A 20,080-nucleotide genomic window follows, 5' to 3' on the forward strand; every position below is an offset into this window, starting at 1 on the left:
TACGCAGGGAGAAACAAATACGAAGTGCATAAGCAACTGCCTAACTCGTGAAGTTAAACGCCAAGAACACGAGATTGACCAGGGACGGCCATGGGTTGTCGTCAAATTTCCATTGCCGTCGCTATAAACCAAACATGAATGTGACGTTGATATATGCATAATGGAGGAGCGGAATCCGCGTCTCTGGTGATTGAAGGCAAATCTATATAAGAAACTCGCTCTGGAAATCTGGATTGCTTTTGTCTGAATGGTCTGTGACTGTACCATCGCTCGTTTTTTTGGTGAACGTCCTTGGCAGGATGTACCCTCCTTTCGTTTTCGGCGCTGTCGCGCTCTTCTTAGGATCCTCAACAGCTTTCGAAGGCAATTCTAGACCAGAACCTGAGCTCATACCAAATGCTTATGTTGTTGAGCTTCGCGACCCCTTATCTCTTGGCCGTCGTTCAGACGAACACACTCATGTTGCCTTCAAGCGCGAGCTCGCAGCTTTGACCTCCTACGATGTCAGACACGAATACCTTGACCAGAGCCTCTTCTACGGCATTTCTATGAACATCCACAACAATGAGTCCCTAGCTTCGTTGAAGTCCATGCCGGAGGTCCTCAATATTTCGCCTGTACAATACATCCATCGACCTTTAGCTGTGATTGACTCAGTATCTGGAGCATCACAACCCGATATCTCGGCCTCAGCTGGCTTCACACAGAAGCTGGCAAAAAGACAGAACATCCCGGAAAACAACTTGAACTACAACAGTCCTCATTCAATGACTGGCGTTGATCGTCTGCATAGTTCTGGTATCAAAGGCAAGGGTATCAAGCTTGCTGTGTTAGACTCTGGGATTGACTACCGTCATCCTGCCCTTGGAGGCTGTTTCGGGACAGGCTGCAAGATTTCATTCGGCTATGACTTAGTTGGGGACGAATACGATGGATGGAAAACTCCAATTGAGGATGAAGACCCTTTGGCGACCTGCATCTCAGGTGGCCATGGCACACACGTAGCCGGTAGGCAGTTTGCTCCCTGTGCTATTACTTCGAACTAATGAGTGAAAGGCATCATTGGGATGGAGTCACACGCAAACGATACGTTCAAAGGAATGATCGGCGTTGCTCCCGAAGCAACTCTTGGCATGTATCGTGTTTTCGGATGCACGGGAGGTGTCAGCAGCGACGTACTCCTCTCCGGCATCATTCGAGCTGCCAATGACGGAGCTGATATAATCAGCATGTCAATCGGAGCCACATCATCTGTCGGAAATTCGCCAAAAGACCCCTATCATACTCTTATCCAGAAGCTTACAGATCAGGGGATTGCCGTGGTTGCTGCTGCAGGCAACGACGGAGCCAATGTGCCCTTCGCGGTCAACGCACCTGCGAACAGCCCTGCTTCCATTGCCGTCGGGTCCGTCGAGAACACTCTGTTTCAAACATTTGAACTGGTAGATTCGAACGGCGACGTTATTCGCTACGGCAGCTTGTACCCTTTTCCTCTAAATCGCACTTTGACGGCCATCCACGTCGGTGACGGGAGTGTCCAGGGTAGCTTTGGGTGCCGGGCTCTAGACTACAACGCCATCCAGGATAAAGTGACCGGATCCAAGGAAAACTACGTGGCTATAGTGCGGCGAGGTCTTTGCGGTCTTGGTGCGATCCAAAGCACTGCGGCCACAGCCGGCTTCCGTAACGTTCTAACATACCCGGACAAGGAGGTTCTCGACAACCCATTTATTGAAGGGTTTGCCGCGGCACTGCCGAACGAGATTGGTGTTGAGTTAAACTTTGGTACTACAACAAACAACAAGGTACAGGTGGGGTCTCTGAAAGAAAATGGATATTCCGTGACGTTTCGGAGTGCTGTGCCACAGCTCACCCGACAAGCTTGGGGTGGCCAAATGAACAACTTTAGTAGCCCAGGTACGTCATAGACCGATGTAGCCTCACACTGACCAGCACGTACTCACAATGCTTCAAACAGGACCAGTGTGGGACTTTAGCCTTAAGCCACAAATCAGCGCACCTGGGGGTCAAATCCTGTCAACTTGGCCACTTGCGGCATCAGGCTGGGCGGTAGCCAGTGGTACCTCCATGGCTGCCCCATACTTGGCTGGAGTCATCGCCCTTGTCAAGTCGCGATTTCCCGAGTTCTCGGTAGTGGATATCGTCAATCGTCTGCAGTCGACCTCAAAGCCAACTATTCGTGCTACACGGAATGACGTTTCACCACCAGTCCACCAAGGTGCTGGCTTGGTTGACGCTTTCAATGCTATATTCTATGCATCCTCTGTTACTCCCGGCCAGTTCGATCTGGGGCCCAACGAGGTGGTGGCTCGGTCAAATTATAACATCGAGATCACAAATCCTGCGGGAACCCCCACGCAGTACACCCTTGGTCACGTTCCAGCTCCCGGCATGGCACGATTCCCATACCCAGATATCCCAGATCAACAAGGTTTCTTCAGTAATGTCTTTCTAAGGTTAGCTTCGCTTCCCTTCGGAGCAACTATCAACTTTCCGGAGGGGTCAACCGTTACCTTGGCACCTGGAGAGACCCGGAGCATCTCCGTCGAAATCCAGCCGCCAGAAGATCTGCAAGCGTTCACAATTCCTTTCTACTCGGGATTCATCTCCGTCTCTTCGGACAGAAATGAGAAATTTTCGATCCCTTACCAAGGTGCTGGATACAACTATACCGCTGCCCCTAGCTTGGGAACAGACCCGGTTCCACCTAGCGCCAATGCGCCAGTGTCAGTATATCCGGTCTTTGGAGCTCCTCAGCTGGTCGATCCCACCGGATTTGGGATTCAGGACTACAGAAGAATCGATCCCGCTCAGTTGACGCTGTACTATGCTGGGATGCAGCCCGTGCAGATTGAGCGCTTGGATGTGATTCGAGCAGACACAGATTTCCAACCAACTTGGTATGGCTTCAACCAGAGCACGCCCCTCAACTATACGAAGACGGCCCAACCAGACAACGGCACGGTTGCAGGAGCAAAAGTAGTGGGCAATCTATATGTCAACCTCAATAATGCGCCTGTGACCAGTCTATTAGACTCATGGCCTGTACCACGCTTGTGGGATGTCGAAACTGGGTTAATTCCTATTCCGATGCTGAAAGGCGGTTACCGACTTCTCATTTCACATTTGAAGTACGGCGCAGACGAAAGCAAGCCGGATAACTGGTCGACTTGGATGAGTGGTGTCATTGATGTCCCGGAAGATTATTTTCCTTGATCAAGGACTCTCCCTTCAAACCTATCTGAATCGCCGAACTTGAATTTGCACCTCCGTCGCATATTTCAAAAACATATTTCCACGATCTAATTCTTAAAGCCGGCTCGCAATGGTGTAATGGGCAAAAATAGACGGTTGCTTGAGCCACATAACCAGCCCCAAAACTAGGTGACGGTGTCGGATGCTTAGAAGTTGTGTCCTGTTCCAAGTTCAAGAATACTTATCAAATGTTGTCTGTTCTCTAAACCCAATTCATAGCCGCTCTATTTGAAGGCAGACAAAAAACGTTGAACGCTTTAAGTCTGGAAACCTTACACTTGTGCCGATGAAACTGCCGATGGGACGCTTGCGACTGCAGAATCAGAAGGGGGGGCTTAGCTCACCGCTCAGTACAATTAGCCGATTCCGGAATATATTGTCTCTGGAGAACAACATATTGCCAAGGACCTGGCGCAAACCTAAATTATCCCTCTCATGGATGTGCAGCCTTATCCAGAACAAACGTAAGGGCAACGCAAGGAAATACCAGCATCAAGTATAAGGAGGTTTCCAAGTCGTCCTGATTTATGGTGGAGATGTGGTTTGTAAAAGACCCTTCCGACAGAGGCTGGGTTTCTAATGCCCTTCTGCTTCTGGAGAGCAGGGTGTGCACTGAAAAGTTCGCAGGAGCAGTTGATGCTGGGACACATCGCACGAGCAACCGCAACTTAACCGAGCTGCGAATAGAATCAAGTAGTCAATCCACACGGATCAAACAAGTGTCTTGAAGTACTACATTAGGATTACTAATATACGTCCATTCATTACAAGTTTTGTCGCCGGACCTGTTGCGCAACAGCCCTACCACCACCAGTTTTGCTTCTTCTTAATCCATTGATGAACGACTGCAGCAATATCGAGGCTATTCTTCTCAAGATGCATGAAGTGCCCATTGCCCTTGATACCAATATCGCCAAGCTTAATCCACTCCGGTTGCCCTCCCACTTGCTTCAGATAGTCGATAATACAATGATCATAAGTGATGTGTACACTCGCTTCTCCTGTCAATGCCAGATAGGGTACGCTGGAGATCTTTGGTAGTTTCCGAGCAGGTTCTTTTTGAAGATAGCGGTTGCGAAGAGCAAGTGTCTCGTTGCCCACGGACTCGACCAAAGCAGCGAGTTCCGTAGAGTCTGCGACTGCTGGCTCGTAGTCAACAGGGGTGTTGGTAAGACCCCAAGCATTAGCCGGAGTGCTCCCAAGTCCATATCCATAGGCCCGGAACGGAATTGTGGAGGGCTCGAGGTTGATGCTACCTGCAAAGTATTGTGGGCAGTCGTTGGAAAGGACCACGGCAAACTTGGAACCCAAGGAGTGCGAGACAACGTATGACTGAGCACCGATGAGCGAAAGCAACTCACACCCAGCGGCGCGCAAAGCCAATTCTTGCGAGACATAGCTACTTGTGTATTGGACGAAGCTTTGTTGAAATTGGTCGAAATAGGGGTCGCCTCTCAAACCCGTTCCGGGCCACTGCGAGTGTAGCTGGGACTGGGGGTAGGTGTTGTACTGCTTGACACCAGTAAATCCCATCTCGACCATCTCTGCGGACATGCCCACGGACATGTTGAAGCTCGCCGGATTATTAACAGTAGACCGACCGATGCTGTTCGCATCAATCAGATAGACTTGATAGCCCTGCTTGAGGAAGTAGGTTGCCCATCCAGGGCGATTATCAGGTGTGTTTAGCCATGTGGTTCCTGACACGCCGCCGCCATGGATGAACACCAAGGGCGTCGGACGGAACTTCAGAATAGGCGTAAGCTTCTCGACGTAAAGCTGACCGATGGTGATATTGCCCGTGGGGGCGGCCGCGCTTTGACCTCCAACGTAGAAGAATTCACGGCTGTGCAGAGTTTCTGGCGGGCTGCACCGAGAGTTGACAGCGTTGACGCCAGTGCAGCTGACATCGGCGGTTGCACTGACTGCAACGGCGGCCAGCGCGATTGCGGACAGTGTCGGAAGTCGGACCATGATGATGCGCGTATGCTGAATAGTTGACACGCGCCAGAGTCGGCGCTAGATGCGCACGGAATTTTGGGGCGTCAGAAACTCAAAAACTGATGAGCAGCGATGAGGGCAACACAGGATCTAACGCAGGGCTTACGAACGAGAAATACTGTTAATATACGCTAAACGCCGGAGTTAGGTCGTTTCTGCGTTGGTCCAAATCGAGCCAGATACTCAAATTGCGACGTTGGACAGCGAACTTTTGCACGTAATCTCGGGGAACGGGGTTGAGGCCGGGGGGAGGCCGGTCGGACATGTTGCCCAACCGATCAGGCCAAGGCCAACCCCTTGCTACCCACAAGGCAAATGGGCAATCGCGGAAAAAGGACCTCTTTTCAGAGTTTTTCCTTGCATCCTGGGCTTGTCTGATCTTTGACGCTAAGAGTTCGCTATAGGACCTGTGCATCCAACATTTGCAGAGGCGCGGGACCTCGCTCGTGTCCGCATCGCAAGGTTTACATTACGTCCAACCATGACTCGCTATGGCCTCACTCTCCACCTCAGCTGCTTGTTTCCAGAGATCCTTGACCTTGGATTTAATTTACCAGTTGAACGCTATCGCGTGCGGTGGAACATGGGCCGAACCAACAGCTCCTCCCCCATCTTGTCCCGCAGTTGCGACTTTCTCTTCCCCCCCAGTTTCCGTGCGACCATCTATTTCCACGTTCCCGGGACCTCTTATGCTTGACTGGGGGGAGACCGAGGTGGTGATTGAAGTACCAGATTTAACACCACGTAAAACCAAACTAATCTTCGCACCATGTACCTCAGTTATTTTCGATGATACGACGCATCTGATGAAAGCGCATCATAAAGCTGGCTGACCTCCTGTCGCCGCTGTTCCTTTCCTTTTGAAGCCGGCTTGCCCGACGACATCAGCTCGCCATGTCCAACACCACGACTTCTGCAAAAATCGGAAAGCCGCCAAACAATGCGAGGGATTTTAACATCATCAGGGGCCTCTACCGGCAGTTTGGAGTCAACACTATTGATCCCAGCTTGGGCTACGCCTTTGCTGCAAAGGAGCCTGCAAATGCTGTGCATGAGTCCAAGCAGTCTGCCATAATTGCTGGAATGGTCATCGTCTTACTTGCTATCATCATCCCGACAGGAGCAAGGCTATGGGTCCGGAGTCGAGGGGCCCAGACCAAGTTTGGCTGGGATGATTGGATTATCATCGTGGCAGCCGTACGTTGACCTAACTCTCTCGTCCAGATTCAGAACGAAAAAACTGATAGTAGTTGCACGCGTCTAGACACTGGCAGTAGTATACCCGGCCCTTCAGATCCTCGTCGTCGTCGAAGCGGGAGCAGGCACGCATACATGGGAAAACTCCTACGACGACTACCAGTTCTACTCTTACTACCTTACCATTTGCCGATTGATCTATTATCCTACGGTCGGCGTCATCAAAATCTCAATCACACTCTTCATTCGCAGACTTGTCGATACCGCCTACCGGACATGGAAGATTGTTGCCGACATCTTCCTCGGCACACTCGTTGCTTACGTCCTGGCTTCTATATTCTGGGGTGTATTCATGTGCAACCCTCAACGGGCTGTCTGGGATAGGGAGTTTGCTGGAAGCCTGACAGAGCCGGCCACCTGTGGGAACACGGCCTTGAACACAAAAGTTCTCAGCATCATCCACGTGGTGCAAAGTATTCTTCTTCTGGCAACGCCCATTATTATCTTGTGGAGTGTTCGCATTGACAGGGGCAAGAAGATTCGGCTTTTTGTGATTTGGGCAGCAGGAGGGCTTACGGTCACAGGCGGTCTTCTACAGCAGTTACAGCCGTTCGCCTCGAGGGATGTTTTCTGGGACTACACTATCATATTGAGATGGACCGTACTTGACATATCGATGGGAGTCGTTACTGCCTCATTACCGGTGCTGGATGCGGCGATAATGGGCTCATGGCGTGCGGCCAAAACTACTTTTGGCCTCTCGAATCATGACAGGCAGACCAGCAAAGGTACCAAGGGTACGAACCCAGAAACGATCAGTTCTGGACCGCAGAAGGCATACGCTGGCTCGGCCGAAAATATTATTGGGAAAGATAATGGCATCGAGTTGGATAACATGCAACAAAACGGGCGTTATGAGACAGGCGATCATTCTGATGGAGAGACTACAGGAGGACATGCTCAAACGCACAAAGTCAACAACATTGTATAACGAAATAATGACAGAATACTTAGCACATGTAAGAAAACAGAAGATTTGGTGTGGTCAGAAGAACCGCCAATAATACATTTTACAACAATTTCCAGCTTCCCGACAATTATAGTGAATGCAGGGTGTAATATTTAAACCCAATGGGCAATGCCCAGTGTGTGCATTCCTTTCCTGGGTGAATGGTTGATTGAGGGTTAAAGTGCCAATAAATAACTGACATGCGTGCAGATTTAATTCATGATCTACCTTTCTTTTGAACGCATCGTCTCGCCAGCTCCTCTGTGACATAAAAGTGTCGGCAGAGGAGGGCCGGAATGGATAGGCAGGCAACATGGAGCATCGTGGGCTAGCTGAGCTGAACTTTGCTGGAATCGTCGGGCCAGTGACGGGACGCGTTTCATGACCATCCGAACCTCAACATGAACACCTTGTATGCCTAGGATTCGAACAACTGCAAGATGGCTATGCATACTCTCACAACAATAAGGTACTCCGTATTGTTGGCTTTCTCTTACATACGGGCACCGGCTTGGAAATAACGACGGTGCCCTACACTTAGGTCGAGGGCGCAGCCAAATGATAGCGCCCGGAGCTTATCGAATGGCACACTGACTATGGCGCCAATCTGACCATCAGTCTTGTGTACCTTGGTCAAACGTTAAATTCTTGCAGCGACCACACCTTGGAATGAACACCTGGCTGGGGATTTAAGGTTGCAGGAGGGTAGCTGCAAGTCTATTTTAACAGATAGCATTGATTGGTTGGCTGATTCAGACTCAGTTCAGTCTCATATTGACGCCAGCCGAACTAACGCAAAGAGCTTCACCATCGACGAGACAAATATTTCTGACACAAGTTCTGACCTGTGCTTGGACCTTTTATCTTTTGGGTGGCAGTTTCTTTTTTTTTTTTTTGGCGCATATTATCGGTCCCCTTGCCCGTGCTCGTTTGGCCGTGATGTGGGCGCCGATGGGTCTTTGTTTAACAGATAAACAAGGCTGTTCACAAGACTGACTCGGGTCCCTGTCATATTCTGATCGGACCCAAGAACCAGGAATTCACATGCTGGGTTCTTTCCCCTCCCCGCCGATCCCCCCACTGATCTCCCAACAGGTAAAATATTTGTGTAACGAATTCAACTAACTTTTCATTCAGGCACAGCATCGTACATGTTCTGATGGCAATTTGCATCATTGAAGAATACAGCATGACGGGGACAACTTATTCTCCTCGCGATTTTGTTTTGATATTGCAGAGATCCACAGCTCATAAGCTGCAAAATCAAGATAGGGAGACTGTCAGTTCACAAAGCGCGGAGAGGGTGGGTCATGCCATATTACCCGGCGATGCTATCAATGTCATTCAACATATCACCAATGTGAAGTTAATTAGCTGGAGGTGATTTGCTTTGAGCCACTTAAAGTACACGTGAAGCCAGCCATAAAATGCCTCAACTAAGGCAAGGGCCGACTCTGAGGCATAGTGACATAAGAACTCTCCCATTCAATTACTAGCATTTCAGCCCATAATTACGCGAATGCCTAAAACACTGCAGAAGCGGATGTCTTGCAAATCGAGGGTGATTTTCTCAGTTGTCCAAATCAAAACATTCAGATAAAGATAAACCATTGAGATGAGCGGTTCACAATTCATCCAATAACAGAAAACAAAGCGAATCTCTACGATGCATTCGATTGACAAGAAACCACATGCCGCCCTAGTCGCCGACTCCAATGATGGAAAACAATCAAAATAAGTTACTTGTGTTTTATCCTCAGCATTTCTTTCGTACTAAATAACTAACGAATCCACAGTAGGATACTTAATCAAAGAGTTTGTTCGCTGCAAACGCCTCGGCCGTTCCGACTAATCCTTCAACTGCGAGGTCCTCCTTTGACAGCACATCTTCGTCGACGCTACTGAGTGAATTTCCATCCATGAGCTCGAAGTACGAATTCGTCGTATCCATCAACTCGCCCCAGAGATGCCAGAGCTGCCAGTAATCGTTCTTGGGGATCTGCACGCACCGCACCTTGATTCCCTGCGCCATGCCATAGGTCTGCACCATCTCGCTGTACGTCGGCTGCTCGTTAAAGCCCGCCACAGCCTTGGCCGGAAGAGTCTTCTCAGGGTTGTCCAGAATGGCCCTGACGAAAAGCCCCACATTCGTCTTCTCGTCGCCAAGCAGCGGTATCCTGACTGATGGCGGCACGCCCAACATTTGAATGTACGCCTTACTGCCGTCTACAGTATGCACCTCGCTGGGCTTGAACCACGGGTAGTTCATGTTGCTCGCGTACCACGCAATCCAGAGGAATGTGGTCTTGCGCAGTAGCTGCGGGTTTTCCTTGATGTGGTTGTCTACCCGGTTCTTGCTCTCGTAGTAGGGGACCACGATCTTGCCGTTGGTATTTTTGCGTGAATTAGGCAGCGTTGACCACACGTAGTGGACCAAGGACTTGGTTGCGGCAGCAGCATCGGCAAGGTTGGTACCCAGGCGGGTCTCGATCTCCATCGACTTCTCGATACCCAGTGTCGGAACCGTCTCGAAGAAGTTGGTTACAGCGAAGATGGCGTAGCTGCCCGCGAAGGCTGCTCGAAGAGAACCAACATTGTTAATATCAGCCTCGACCATCTCGACACCGCGACTTGCCAGGCTCACGGCGGCATCGCTCTTGGCGTTGCGTGTGATTGCCCGGATGGAGTAATTGGGATTTTCGAGGAGCGCTCTGACAACTGAGCCGCCCTGGATGCCAGTGGCACCAACAACGGTGATGATCTTAGACATGATGTTGAGAGTTGGTGGAAACTTGTTTTTTGATATGTGTAGAAGGTGTGCGAATGCTGGGAGGTACGAGTTGGATGGTGGTATTGTGTCTCGTTTTACAATTAAGTTGGCCGCCCAGGCGGTACATTATATACTCTCGAGAACGCTCATGTTGCTCGCACTGAACGATTTCATTTGGCAGCTCAATTTGTAAATCCGCATCATGTAATGCCGTATTTCTCCGATGTAATGAACAGTACTGAACTACGTTATGGTCGGGATGCGGTGCTTTGTCATTAAGCCCGCGGTGTGTGCAGTGCGGAGGTCGGGCGGTGGTGCGGTCAAAAGTGGATCCCCGCAGATGTCAGCACCGCCCGCATTTGTCATATCCGGTTTGCGGTCAGGCCCGGAAATCGCATAATCGAGTCACAATCGTATATATACTTACGTCTTGATAATATTTAGTTTAAGATAGCCAAGAGGAAAACCTGGGCATCGTCTTTCTGAGATGGTATATGCCCGTCCCTCCGACAAAGATATGATGGATGGATTCAAAGCATCCCTGAAAATACCGTCGAGCCTTAGGTGATGAGCCTGGACGGGTCTCACCAAGTCGCTTTGTGTTGGATCCCATGTTGTATGTAGATGTAATTTGGACCGATTCTGTCTGCAAAGTTCAAGTACACTTCAACGGCCACTGCCTGGATTGCGACCCTTGAGGTCGATCCGACGGATGCAGGACCTAAAGTTTCTGATATTTCTGCGGTGGTACCGGGTTCTGTGGTATCCATTCGATGAGAGGAGGTGTAGCGGAACCGACAGGTGCAGGTCCTCGCCGCCCCGGGCTCATCAACCGGACAAATCGTTCCTCGTCTGCAATCTCAAGGAGGTTGGCCCAAATGGCTGACCACCAGCTTCTTACGGTCCGTAGACTTCATATCATCCCACACGTTATCCGCCAGGATGAAATCCTTACGATGGCCCACTGACCACGGCTAAACTGCCGAGATGTAGTCGCGCCCCATGGCATGACCTATTTCCGCAGATGCCGGCTTGACAAGGTGTGACACCCTACGGAATCAATCCATGAAGAGCATCGAATGAGGCAAGGCCCCTCGTCCTGGCCATTCAGGAGTGAATCGTTTGTTGGTATAGGCGACATTCATCAAGTCGCTTCACTCCTATCACAATTACTCTGTTTGCGATTTCTCAAGGCCCTCCCTATGTTTAGTAATATATTCAAATCGTAACTCTTTTTGGTCCTCTTTAGAATACTCTAGATCCTACATATTCGAAATGGCCAGAAAAAGTCGGCGATTAAATTCCTCTCTTGAGGACACAGTTGATCTCCATCCATTGAAGAATCGTCGTTATTCATAACTATCAGCCGTAAAACTCTTGATTTAGCTCCGTATACATCAAATTGCCGTGAGCTAGCTCCTCAAATGGGATCATCTAAGGGGGTGAAGCCCGGCTATGGATCTGAGAAGCCATAGGCAGCTATGCCTTCCAACCCTTTACACGGAATGATAAGAAACTTCTCGAACGGATGCAGTGTTTTTGGCGGCGACACCGTCCAAGACTTCGTATATTCCTCGTACGGTAACGTTTGCTCCGCCTCAATTCCCCGACGCCGAATAAGGTGAGCAGCCTCTGATTGCCATGACCCCGGCGACGTCGATACGGGAAGCTTTGCAAGCGTAGGGAACTCAACGCAGAAGCCGTGCATCGCTATTGAGTACATGCCGTAGAACATGTAAATGACCATGACTGTTCGCCGAATGCTCTCAGCGACAATCCAGGTGTGCCAGTCATCCGTTTCAAGGCAGCCATCACTGAGCTCAGCCCGCGACCGTCTAAGCAGCTGCAACGCCCACGTCTTCAGCAGGCCTTGTTGCAGGTCGACGGCGACGCGCTGCTCGAGCCCGCCTCCGAACATGCGCATCATCTGGTATAGCGTGAGGGCCTGTAACCGCGCCAGTTCCTCTATAAGAGTCATTCCGCTGCTGCTTCCACTGCCCTTGTCGCCATCGCCTCCGTCCGCGTCCGCGGCTAGCGGCGGAGGAGTTTTGAGCAATTCCACGACCTCGGCGTCCACGACGCGGAACAGAATCTGACTGTTATTCTCGTTTATCAGACAAAATGTCGCCGAGGTGCCCAACGCTGCCCGAATCGGTTTCGGCATCGTGTTACGGTACAGCTCCTTATGCAGGAAGAGGGTCTCGCCGCGCGTGGCGAAGTCGCGCGGGCAGCGCTTGAGCTCGTTGATGACCCACTCCCAGCTTTCTGTGCAACCCTCTACACGCTGCAATTCGCCGAGGCCGCCCATAAAGTTGGGTATGCTCAACGCTGGCAATGTCGGCGGCGTGCACGATGACGATACCTTGGCACGCCTGCGTTGCCGCCTGGTGAATCTGCCACGTCTTCCTGATGCTGCATCGCTGTCTGGCCCTCCTCCGTGCCCAGGAAGGAATCCATATTGATCCCTCCCAAGATCAAGGAAGGAAACATCTGCAGGAGCGAGAAGCCCATTTGCAGAATTATCGGTAGCTTCCGTCAGAGTGGCCAGGGAGCCGCTTCTTATAAGCTGCCCAGTGCCAGTGCTGATCTCCATCTCTGCGGATACCGAGTCATCAGGCAGACTGGCTTGAGAAATAGGTGCATATGCATAATGGCAACTCTTCTTGGTTCGCAAACAGGTTGCGCATGTGGGGTAGTCTCGATCGCATTTCCGACGGGCCTTGAAGCAGGCGTCACAGGATTTGCGCCGCAAGGACATGGTGATGTCTGGAAATGATAATCAGTTGATGTATCGAAGGCTTTCGGCTCAAACGGAAGAGCATACAAAACAAACCAATGGAGTGAATGAATGATGACGGGGTGACTGAACTTCGCTTGATTGATATATTACGCCCATTGAAAGCAGCTACCGTTTATGTACATAGATAGGCGATAAGCCTTCGGGGCCGCTTTATTCCATCTCTTTGTCAACCCTTACATAAGCATTTCTCTTTCATCGACTCGGAATGCTATTGTCTGCATAGGAATTGAGACAGCTGAGGAGATTAAGAATTGCGGTACTTGCGGTTATAGTTCATCTAACAATGTAAAGGTTGTAGCGCGACTTGACGCAACCGAATATAGTGAATGTAGTGAAGGTGGATATCGTTGCAGTAGAAACGAAGCCCCCTCTCCCATACAGCATGGAGATGCTGAGAAAAATGAGCTGTTAACAGAAAATGTTCAAACATATCGTTACGGGAACTCTTTTACAGTAGTGAAAATGTTTTGAAGAAGCCCACAAGGTTATTTTCAATAAAGTATTCTTATTCAAAAGCCTGAACACAGACCACGCATCACATGGCACGTTGCAACAGCTTTCCAGTTGCGCATGTTGTGGGGTTCAATAACCTAGGGGGCCATACATGCAGCGGCAGTATGTTAGGATCTTCCGTTTGGCGTACCATAAGATGCTGCTAGTGCTAGCATGCCAACACAGTTCTGAGAACTGTCAGCCAAGAGTGTTTCAACTCTGGACAAGCTGGGTGAATCGCAAAGAAAGCTGCCAGCAAAGACATCTGGAGCGTGAAAAACATTAACTAGCAGTTCTGAGCTAAGCTAAAGTCAAACAAACAGGTGGTTAGAGGCTAAAAAACTGTACTCGCCTCTCAACTCCGTTGATTCGGCAATCCAGGCAGGCTTCTTGAGAAACCCGTTGTAGCCCATGGTACCAGGTTGGATTGGACTGGGTTTCTTGTGCCTTCTCCTTACTATCCATTTTTCTATAATCACTTATGGCTTAACTTAGCCATGGCCCGGGGGAATTGTCCTCTTCGATTGAGAGAATTTTGTCAGTGCGGACACATGGTGACTTCCTGAGAGATGAAGGGCTGTAAGCTGTTCCCAGACCCAGCTCCCACTACGAAGCCTGGTGCCGAGAACATACAGCAGGCAAGACACAAACTATTTGAAGAGTTACCACGCCACCAATAAAAGTGTTTCACCGCGAACTGCCCGCCAACGTGTGAACGACGACCGGACGTTCTTCGGCAGCTCTCGCAAATTTCAAGGTTGAAACGTCATCACCGCATATGCCAACATGTGACTGGAAAGCCATCTTCGGGCCTTCTTTTGAATCTTGAGGTTGTCGTGTCCCATGCTCGCTCAACTTATGCCCGCAAGTTTGACAGATCATCTGATCGATAGTGCAGAATGCAACCTCAGGTGCACGAAAACTCCGCAAACTCCGCATCCGTTGTTTACGGGTGTCGGCTTACATGCTTGGGCCGAGGAGCCCCTGGGCAGTGTAAGCCATTGAATTAAAGGTTCAACGTCACAGTTAGACGTTCAGGGCACGAAAGGCGTTCGGATTGCGGCCACACAGCGGCCTTATTTGCCCCGCGCTGGTTGCCAGTTGGAGATATGGCAGCCGGCACTAACAAACCTATTACCCCGCCAGCATCTGCATGCCATTTAGAGATGCCCCGGACTGCCAAGTTGAGTTTAGGTCCGGGGTAACGCGTGCGGGTAAGGCCGTCTCGGTTGGAGGTACTTCGGCGGTGCTTGATGTTGGCCAATGAGAGCATTACAATTGAATCGTGAAGAGTGGCATCATAAAAAGCATGTGAGCCCTCAATGAACAAGAAAGATATTGCAGGTATAAAACAAGCACAATGCGTTGAAGAAGGGTATTAAAATATAATAACCGGTTAGACAGCAAATTGTCGATGAGAGGCAGACCAACAACTCGTTAGCAAGCTCCCGTAACTTCGCCCAAATGAGATCAGCCGCAGCTTTGTTTGCTGTTAGTCTTTTCAGCTCTGTTCATGGACATGGCTACTTGACCATTCCCTCAAGCCGAACGAGACTTGGAGCTGAGGTATGGCCTAGACACAGGGTGCTTTCCAACCCCATGATTTACTAAGCTCACATGGAAGATACAGGCCGGCATAGACTCTTGTCCCGAGTGCACAATCAGAGAGCCTGTTGCGGCTTGGCCAGATGTCACCGCTGCCACTGTAGGCAGAAGTGGTCCTTGCGGCTATAATGCGCGCGTCAGCGTTGATTACAACCAGCCCTCGAGCAACTGGGGCAATTCGCCGGTAGCTACCTACACGCGCGGCCAGACTGTTGACGTGCAGTGGTGCGTGGACAACAACGGCGACCACGGTGGCATGTTCAGTTACCGCATCTGCCAAGATCAGGCGTTGGTCAATAAGTTCACCACTCCCGGATATCTCCCCACGGAGGCTGAGAAGCAGGAGGCCGAGGATTGCTTCCAACGTGGCACATTGAAATGCACCGATGTATCGGGACAAAGCTGCAATTACAGTCCGGACTGTACGCAGGGAGAGGCGTGCTGGAGAAACGACTGGTTCACTTGCAACGCCTTTCAAGCGAGCAGCCGTCGCGCGTGCCAGGGAGTCGATAATGCGCCATTGGGATCCTGCTACACGTCCATTGCAGGCGGCTACCCTGTCACGAAGAAGATCAAGATCCCGGATTATGTCTCGAACCACACTCTGCTCTCGTTTCGTTGGAACTCGTTCCAGACGGGGCAGGTCTACCTCACCTGCGCCGACATCGCCATCGGCGGCGGCGGAAGCGACCCGCCGGCCTCGACGCGCACCAGCACCGCCGCATCGAGCGCGACAAGCAGCGGTTGCGCGGTCGCCAGCAGCGTAGCCGTCACGTTCAACGAGATCGTCAAGACGAACGTAGGGCAGACAATCAAGATTGCGGGCTCGATCCCAGCGCTCGGCAACTGGAACGCGGCGTCGGCCCCGGCACTTTCGGCGGCGCAGTATACGAGCACCAACAATTTGTGGACCTACACGGTGACGCTCCCGGCCGGGCAGACTTTCGAATACAAGTTTATTAACGTTGCGTCGGACGGCTCAGCAACGTGGGAGAGCGACCCAAACAGGTCTTACACTGTGCCACGGAGCTGTCAAACCGCAATCACCATTAGCAGCAACTGGAAGTAACAGGTGCTTGAGACACAGCATTGTGAAGTTTTTATGAATGCCTTTTGTTGATGCCAGGGTGTGGCATGGTCTGTGAATGTATACATATCGTATGAATTAAGAGTTGCAATGAAATGAAATGAAGCGATGCCGAACAAGAAGAGACCCCCTGCGCCAAGAGACTGATGATGCATTTTCCAGGCGAATCTCTTCTTGCAGCAGATATCGGGGCTCTGGGAGATGCATACCCGCAAAAGAAACGAGGCGAATAGCGCAAAACGAAGACATCTGCACTACACGTGTCTTGAGTAACACTTCTAGGCCTAACAAGGACTCGCTCCCGCGCTAATATCAGTTCTCATCAGGATTGCGGGTGGCGCTGCAGTCCTCTCGTACTCAGCCCTTCCAGGGGTAGATTAGGCGATCGGTGCCTGCCGTCTCGCTAGAGGCCAGCCGAGCCCCATGAATTATGGGGAACCAAGGGCGGTATTTGGCAACCTGCAGCTGCAGCGGCTTATTGAGCCCCAGTCATCACACTCTTGATCCTTCAAGAGGCCTCAGCGGGCCTAACGATTTCACTCTTGTTCAGGACTCTGGGGACAGCGCCGACTATCTTGAACATTGTAACTTTCGTCGTGGTCTCGTCCATCTGGGCACTTGTTTTGCCACAGATCGGCGAGTGAGCAACACGGTCAACTCTGGCGGCCTAATTCCTGGCGACAAGCATTGGGCACGGGCGGCTCTTCTGCCTTGAGCAGGCTGGATCCATTGTGCTCTAGCGCTTACGTCCTGCCGGGCCATTGGCCGTTTGATTCGACAAAGCTTAAGCCTGTAACTTTTTGATGCAGGCAGCAACATGCTCCTTTCCACTCAAAAACAATCGTGTCTTGCAATCGGCAGACGGACGCACCATGAACAGGGGTGAGTCACCGCCACACAGAGGCCTCAACCCCTGGCCGAGGCAGCCGTCCAGGCGCTTTGCTGGCACGGTCATGATGTAGAGACCTGAATGGATTAAATCCACTTCACTTGAGGCTCTCTTTCCGGTTTTGGTCGTAGAATATATATAACCATCTGGACATATCTTGTGGTTCATCTTCATTCTCGATTCATCACACAGTCTTCTTCACTTGTTTCCCCCTCATTTTAGCTAAAACCAAAACAATGGCGCCTGGCAGCACAACAGCAGAGGCTCTTGGCCTCACAATGGTGGGCGAGGCGACGACAGAGACCAAGACTCCAGTCAAGGAGGCCGCGACAAATGGCACAAGTGCCGCTGATAGCAACGACACAAATGGCGACGCTCAGAATGGCGAGGTCAAGAAGAACGGAGAGACGTCGACAGAAACCAACGGCGAGGCCTCCATAAAGACAAACGGCGAGGCCTCCACAGAGACAAACGGCGAGACGTCAACAGAGACAAAGGACGAAACCAAGGAGGAGCCCAAGAAGCCGCTTGCCCCCTTCGGCTCAATTAGCACCACCAAGAACATCTACAAGTCGCCCCAAGACAGCGACGGCAACTGGACGTGGGTGGAAAAGTACCCGGAAGACGTCGAGGAGGCAGCCGAGAATGAGGAAACCGAGCAGTATGCTGTTGTGGTCCGCAACATCAAGAGCAACGACAGCCGCAAGAAGCTTGAGGCACACTCCATCGTCATCCAGAGCCCCTGGCTGAAGAAGGCCCTTGGTAGCATCTTGGACGGGTACACCGGCGTTGCATGCGAGCTGGATCGTCTTGAGTTCGAGGCTCCTTTCCATCCTTTTGTCCACCGATGGACGGAGTTCCGCAAGCACCTGAACAAGGACAGCCTTGACGCCAAGACCAAGGAGCACCTCACCATTCTTCATGACATTCTGAAGTACGAGATTGGCCACACCATCAAGGCCTTTGAGGACTACGTCGCCAAGGGTGTCATCAGCTTCGAGCATCTTTGGATGATTTTCCAGCCCGGTGCCATCGTCCTTTCCGCCCACAAGGGGCCACTGTCGGCCTTCGAGCTGGAAGAGACCGAGTACATGGAGAACAACTGCGGCAAGTTCCTCCAGCTGCGTGCAGACTGTGTCGATTACGGTGGCAAGACCTTCGGTCGCTACCAAGAAAACATCAACATCCCCGAGTTCCTCGGCACCAAGAAGATCACCGGCCTCAAGGCTTATCCCTGGGCATTCCACGCTGAGAAGGACAAGGTCCGCAAGGCCTTGGTGCAACGGGGCCAGATTTTCGAGAGCCTAGCCGGCCACCACTACAAGCAATACTCTGGTACCGCCATTACCTGGGACAACGAGGGCAACGAGGTTCCCATCCAGGTCGAGGGCCGCGTCGTAATTGACATCAACTCCTTCAACCGTTTCAGCCCTTATCGCAACCGTTACGTCGATGACTGGTCCGCCAAGGACATGGAGGCTCTGACCATTTGGAAGCGCCAGCATGGGCTTGGCAAGGATGGTAACCTCAAGCTGACCCCGTACCATCAGATGCTTGCGCGCTCCCGGACACGCGGCTACTCCCTCAAGCTGAAGAAGTGGCTTGACTTCTTCGTCGAGGAGGTTCAGGAGATCACCTGGAACACCACCGCCTTTGACAAGCTCGTCTTGCCCGAGGACCAGAAGGAGCTGATCCTCGCCTTTTCCGAGTCGCAGCTCGACGGCTCGACCTTTGACGATGTCATCTCCGGCAAGGGCAAGGGCATCATTTGCCTGCTCTCCGGCCCGCCTGGTGTCGGCAAGACCCTGACGGCCGAGGCTGTGGCAGAGAACCTGCGCGTGCCGCTGCACACCCTGAGCTCAGGCGACTTGGGCTCCCAGCCATGGGAAGTCGAGCATGGCCTCTCCCGCATCTTGGAGTTGGTGGCGCGGTGGAACGCCATCCTGCTCCTTGACGAGTGCGACGTCTTCCTCGAGGCGCGCTCGACCCACGACCTTGAGAGGAACAAGGTCGTCTCCATCTTCCTGCGGACCCTGGAGTACTACGAGGGTATCCTCTTCATGACGACGAACCGTGTCGACAACATCGACCAGGCATTCCAGTCGCGTATCCACGTTTCCCTCGAGTACCCCGATCTGACTCCCGACTCGCGCCGCCAGATCTGGCGCAACTTCCTGCAGGGCGCGACCTTGAAGAGCGAGGTCTCTGACGATGACCTCAACGAGCTGGCGGAGCTGTCCCTCAACGGCCGGCAAATCAAGAATGTCCTCAAGACGGCGCAGTTGCTGGCGGCAAGAAAGAAGAGCGTGCTCAAGCGCAGCTTTATTGATGTTGTTCTCAACATCGAGAAGCGGCGGCCTGCTAGTAAGCCTATCTCATAAGTAGCGGAAGTTTCTATGTAGGCATATCAGTTGCGTCTTATTGCGCGCTTGGGATATCACATTAAACCCGGAGATTCATGGGTTTCTTTTTTCGGGTTTGGCAGGGCTGGAGTTGGAGAAGCTATAGGCTACCTTATATGATGTATGAATTTAAAGTTATGACCAACAAAGCTCTTGACCAAGACGTTGTGATGCAGTACGGACATCCTGTGCAATTGACAGCCGGATAGGCCGGCAGAGCCATAGGTTCTTTAGAAGGGTTTTCACACTCGCTGGGTCTCACAATGTTTCCAAAGAGCCGATATTTGAACGGAAGAATACTGGAGAATGCTGATTATGTTTATTGATTGCCGTTAATATAGCTAATTAAGCGACTACTTCGAAATGAGGGTATCATAAGTTAGCTCTGCGCCTCTTCACCCCGACACCTACATGAGTCGTCGATATCGAGGTTTATTACCGGGCGGGGCATGCCTTCCTCGTGCCGTTTTCCGCCTCAAACCACCACATGCGCCCAACTCCTCTAAACTCGCCCAATGAAGAAAAAGAGGGGGAACCTTGTCATATAGGAAT

General features: G+C 51.4%; 7 protein-coding genes across 7 annotated transcripts; 4 read left to right on the forward strand and 3 right to left on the reverse strand.

Annotated features, from left to right (window-relative positions):
• Positions 1 to 299: 299 nt before the first annotated feature.
• EsH8_II_000405 (uncharacterized protein) lies at positions 300 to 3,237 on the forward strand (the record flags this gene model as incomplete). Its single annotated transcript, XM_083263703.1, has 3 exons — positions 300 to 1,008; positions 1,057 to 1,917; positions 1,985 to 3,237. The coding sequence occupies 3 exons, from the start codon at positions 300 to 302 to the stop codon at positions 3,235 to 3,237; spliced, it is 2,823 nt and encodes a 940-aa protein (XP_083121025.1).
• An 840-nt stretch (positions 3,238 to 4,077) lies between these two features.
• Positions 4,078 to 5,250, reverse strand: EsH8_II_000406 (alpha/beta hydrolase; the record flags this gene model as incomplete). The annotated part of the gene is made up of 1 exon (XM_083263704.1): positions 4,078 to 5,250. The coding sequence occupies one exon, from the start codon at positions 5,248 to 5,250 to the stop codon at positions 4,078 to 4,080; it is 1,173 nt and encodes a 390-aa protein (XP_083121026.1).
• Positions 5,251 to 6,171: 921 nt separating this feature from the next.
• On the forward strand, positions 6,172 to 7,465 carry EsH8_II_000407 (uncharacterized protein; the record flags this gene model as incomplete). The annotated part of the gene is made up of 2 exons (XM_083263705.1): positions 6,172 to 6,474; positions 6,542 to 7,465. 2 exons carry the CDS (start codon positions 6,172 to 6,174, stop codon positions 7,463 to 7,465), a joined length of 1,227 nt encoding a protein of 408 aa, XP_083121027.1.
• Positions 7,466 to 9,287: 1,822 nt separating this feature from the next.
• Positions 9,288 to 10,253, reverse strand: EsH8_II_000408 (NmrA/HSCARG family protein; the record flags this gene model as incomplete). The annotated part of the gene is made up of 1 exon (XM_083263706.1): positions 9,288 to 10,253. One exon carries the CDS (start codon positions 10,251 to 10,253, stop codon positions 9,288 to 9,290), a length of 966 nt encoding a protein of 321 aa, XP_083121028.1.
• Positions 10,254 to 11,706: 1,453 nt separating this feature from the next.
• Positions 11,707 to 12,561, reverse strand: EsH8_II_000409 (uncharacterized protein; the record flags this gene model as incomplete). The annotated part of the gene is made up of 1 exon (XM_083263707.1): positions 11,707 to 12,561. One exon carries the CDS (start codon positions 12,559 to 12,561, stop codon positions 11,707 to 11,709), a length of 855 nt encoding a protein of 284 aa, XP_083121029.1.
• Positions 12,562 to 15,009: 2,448 nt separating this feature from the next.
• On the forward strand, positions 15,010 to 16,219 carry EsH8_II_000410 (uncharacterized protein; the record flags this gene model as incomplete). Its single annotated transcript, XM_083263708.1, has 2 exons — positions 15,010 to 15,111; positions 15,176 to 16,219. The coding sequence occupies 2 exons, from the start codon at positions 15,010 to 15,012 to the stop codon at positions 16,217 to 16,219; spliced, it is 1,146 nt and encodes a 381-aa protein (XP_083121030.1).
• A 1,143-nt stretch (positions 16,220 to 17,362) lies between these two features.
• Positions 17,363 to 19,507, forward strand: EsH8_II_000411 (P-loop containing nucleoside triphosphate hydrolase protein; the record flags this gene model as incomplete). Its single annotated transcript, XM_083263709.1, has 1 exon — positions 17,363 to 19,507. The coding sequence occupies one exon, from the start codon at positions 17,363 to 17,365 to the stop codon at positions 19,505 to 19,507; it is 2,145 nt and encodes a 714-aa protein (XP_083121031.1).
• Positions 19,508 to 20,080: the final 573 nt, after the last annotated feature.

This window comes from Colletotrichum jinshuiense, chromosome 2 (genome assembly GCF_051148585.1).
Source record: "Colletotrichum jinshuiense chromosome 2, complete sequence".
NCBI classification, from domain to species: domain Eukaryota; kingdom Fungi; phylum Ascomycota; class Sordariomycetes; order Glomerellales; family Glomerellaceae; genus Colletotrichum; species Colletotrichum jinshuiense.